Below are 2624 nucleotides of genomic sequence, written 5' to 3'. Positions count from 1 at the left end.
AGGCCTCTGTCATACGGGTGCCACCGCGTGTGCGCGGTGGCCAATCGGAGTCTAGCGTACAACCGTTGGTTGGGACGGTCTCGAGTATCGAGACCGTCTCGACACTGCATGCCCACATCAATCAATCAGAGTTATAATTCCTACTAATAGGCACCGCCCCGTTACAGGGACAGTATCGAAAACAGGAGTAGTACTTGCGTGGTCACTGTATTTACATCAGCTAAGCCTGTATCGCCTGGAACTGTTGTACCTGTCGGTGTTGGTGATGGAACTGGCTGAAGAGGCGGCGGCGATGGGGAGTGTACACAGTATTGTGAGTAATGTCGCCGAACTTTTTCATTTGCATATCCCGTTTATACAGTGTAGGCATTTGAATATGCGTTTGTGTATATTCGAAAACAAACTGGACAGCCCGTCCAACTACCGTCCGGCGAGCATCCATCATCTGCTGAACTAATTTAGGGTAATTGGTAAGAGATTGTGTACAATCTCTTAAAAATTTGAGTCGTAACTTAAGGTTTTTGAGTCAAATCTAAGGTCTGGTACTAATAATCGTTTAACCGTGTTGTCGAGGACTTTAGAACTCTACCGAGATTTCGTAACATGTTACCTGCAACTGGATGGCTTTAAGCTTCCTCCGGACTGTTGTTCAATTCGTTATATCTCTGAGATGTTTTGTTTGCCAGAATTCTTAAGCGAGCGTCCTCGTGAAGTATATCTTTCTTTGGCTTGAAATACGCGTCAAAGTCGTCGGTTGATGGTGCTCTGCCAATCCAGTGGAGTCCATTTCTAGTACGAACTCGAGAGAGTGAGACGTACATCGCGTGACGATCGACTTTGCGCAGATGTGGCGGGAGGAGGTTGCATATCGCGATGCGTTCGCGTGTTTCACCTTGAACGCCGTGCACGGTCACACCAAAAGCTGGTACTAGTGGATATGTCTTCATCGAGATAGAGCGTCTATTGTACTTGAAGGATCCTCGGGTTTGATATAACGGCAAGACTGTGTCCGGCCAATCGGCGGATAGACCTGGGAATCGAGCCGGCGATTGCGGCGCATTCGGTAATTGTACGTACACATTCAACGGCGGTGCGCCTGTTGATCCATTGGCTACACCTTTTACGAAGCACTGATTGCTCTTAATTCGAATCGGCATTCCTGTAAGTAAAATGTAAATTAGTCGTGATAAGTGTAACGTGAAGTAGCCGCAAAAGCTAGCCAACGTAAAGAGGCAAAAACACCTGGACACCTCCGGTTTGACTGGCCGGAAGAGATCGAATTTTAATCAGGTCCAACGATGTGATATCACTTGATAGCTGTGCGGGTGCAACGTATACGCGTCGGGAAGAGACTAGCGTCGCAGCTGCAATTTTGGTAGCCATATTGTTCGTTGCTGATCTGGTAACGTTGTCGCTTGAGACGACTTGGATGAAGTCGTGTACAGATGAACAATTATACGCGTCAGCTCTCGATTGAATAAATGCACGAAACTCGGGGGTCCACTCTCCAAGACGAGCTTTCGCCAGCCAAAAACCCCATTCCGGGTCATCATTGAAGCGCATGCTCTCGTCTAAATACACCACTTTGGTGATTGCTTGATAAAGGTTTGCTCCGTAATCTTGATTGGGGGAAAATGGCTTAGCTGGGCTTGATGTCTTAAAAAGCGGAACACCTCTCACGGATAAAAGCTGACAATGATCAAACATCAGCACAGCAATAAGTCCTCCGAACGGTTTAGAGTTCTCCTTCAGGTGACACAGTGCTTGACCCCAAAGCCCAAGCAGAACTAGATCTGCCATTGACATTTCGTCTGCTATAATACACAGCACTGGATCCCACTTCTCAAGCTGTTCTTGTGACGGATGTTGAAGGTGCTTTGGTAATCTTGTCTGATTAATACCAAGACCGACAGAGCTGTGTATTGTGGTTCCACGAAGTGTTGCTGCTGCAATTCCGGTTAAAGCCGTCACCATAACTGCGTTCGGACGAAACCAAGCTGTGGCGAGGCCTCGTACTGCGTCGACAATTTTAGACTTACCAGTTCCACCTGGGCCTGTTAGCGATAATGGTGAGTCGTCAAATAGATTGGATGTTTCGGACGCCAACTGTTCGGTCACCATCTTCCGCAGAAGCGGAACTGCAATTAACACGAACGCCATGTGCTGCTTGTGATTCAGTGTATAAAAACGGGAGACTTCACCAATACTGGCGAATGGGGAAATGAGCGTGGTCTCTACGTTTGTAGTGGAAAATGGAGATCAGCGATTGCGTCATTGAGTCGTTTAACCAGAACATTCGCTTCTTCGGCTGCTGGCGCTTCGGTCAAATTTGCAGTTGCTTCTTGCTGGTCGTCTACCATGGTGTTTACAAAGCTGGTTACATCGGCCTTGTTTACAGAGTGCTGAATAACTGTTCTTGTACGCGTCATGTGTGCTGGTAGATCAGCACTTCGTATGAACCCATTGAGCATGGTGCTGTTATTTCGTACTCATTTGGCACAGCTGGCATAGGCTCAATGTCTTCACTCCCATCGAGTTCTTGAGCCTGGCTGTATATATCCGCTGGTACCGGAACTAGATCATGAGTGCGTTACCTCGTTCATCGTGGTCATTTCGCCGAACGA

The 2624-nt window shown here is 47.6% G+C and overlaps 1 protein-coding gene across 1 annotated transcript; it reads right to left on the bottom strand.

Moving 5' to 3' along the window:
• Positions 1–1215: 1215 nt before the first annotated feature.
• On the bottom strand, positions 1216–2160 carry PPTG_06930 (hypothetical protein; the record flags this gene model as incomplete). Its single annotated transcript, XM_008900981.1, has 1 exon — positions 1216–2160. One exon carries the CDS (start codon positions 2158–2160, stop codon positions 1216–1218), a length of 945 nt encoding a protein of 314 aa, XP_008899229.1.
• Positions 2161–2624: the final 464 nt, after the last annotated feature.

Source organism: Phytophthora parasitica (genome assembly GCF_000247585.1).
Source record: "Phytophthora parasitica INRA-310 unplaced genomic scaffold supercont2.10, whole genome shotgun sequence".
Lineage (NCBI taxonomy): Eukaryota > Oomycota > Peronosporomycetes > Peronosporales > Peronosporaceae > Phytophthora > Phytophthora nicotianae.
The sequence above is the reverse complement of the archived record's forward strand: the minus strand, read 5'-3'. Positions and strand labels throughout refer to the sequence as shown.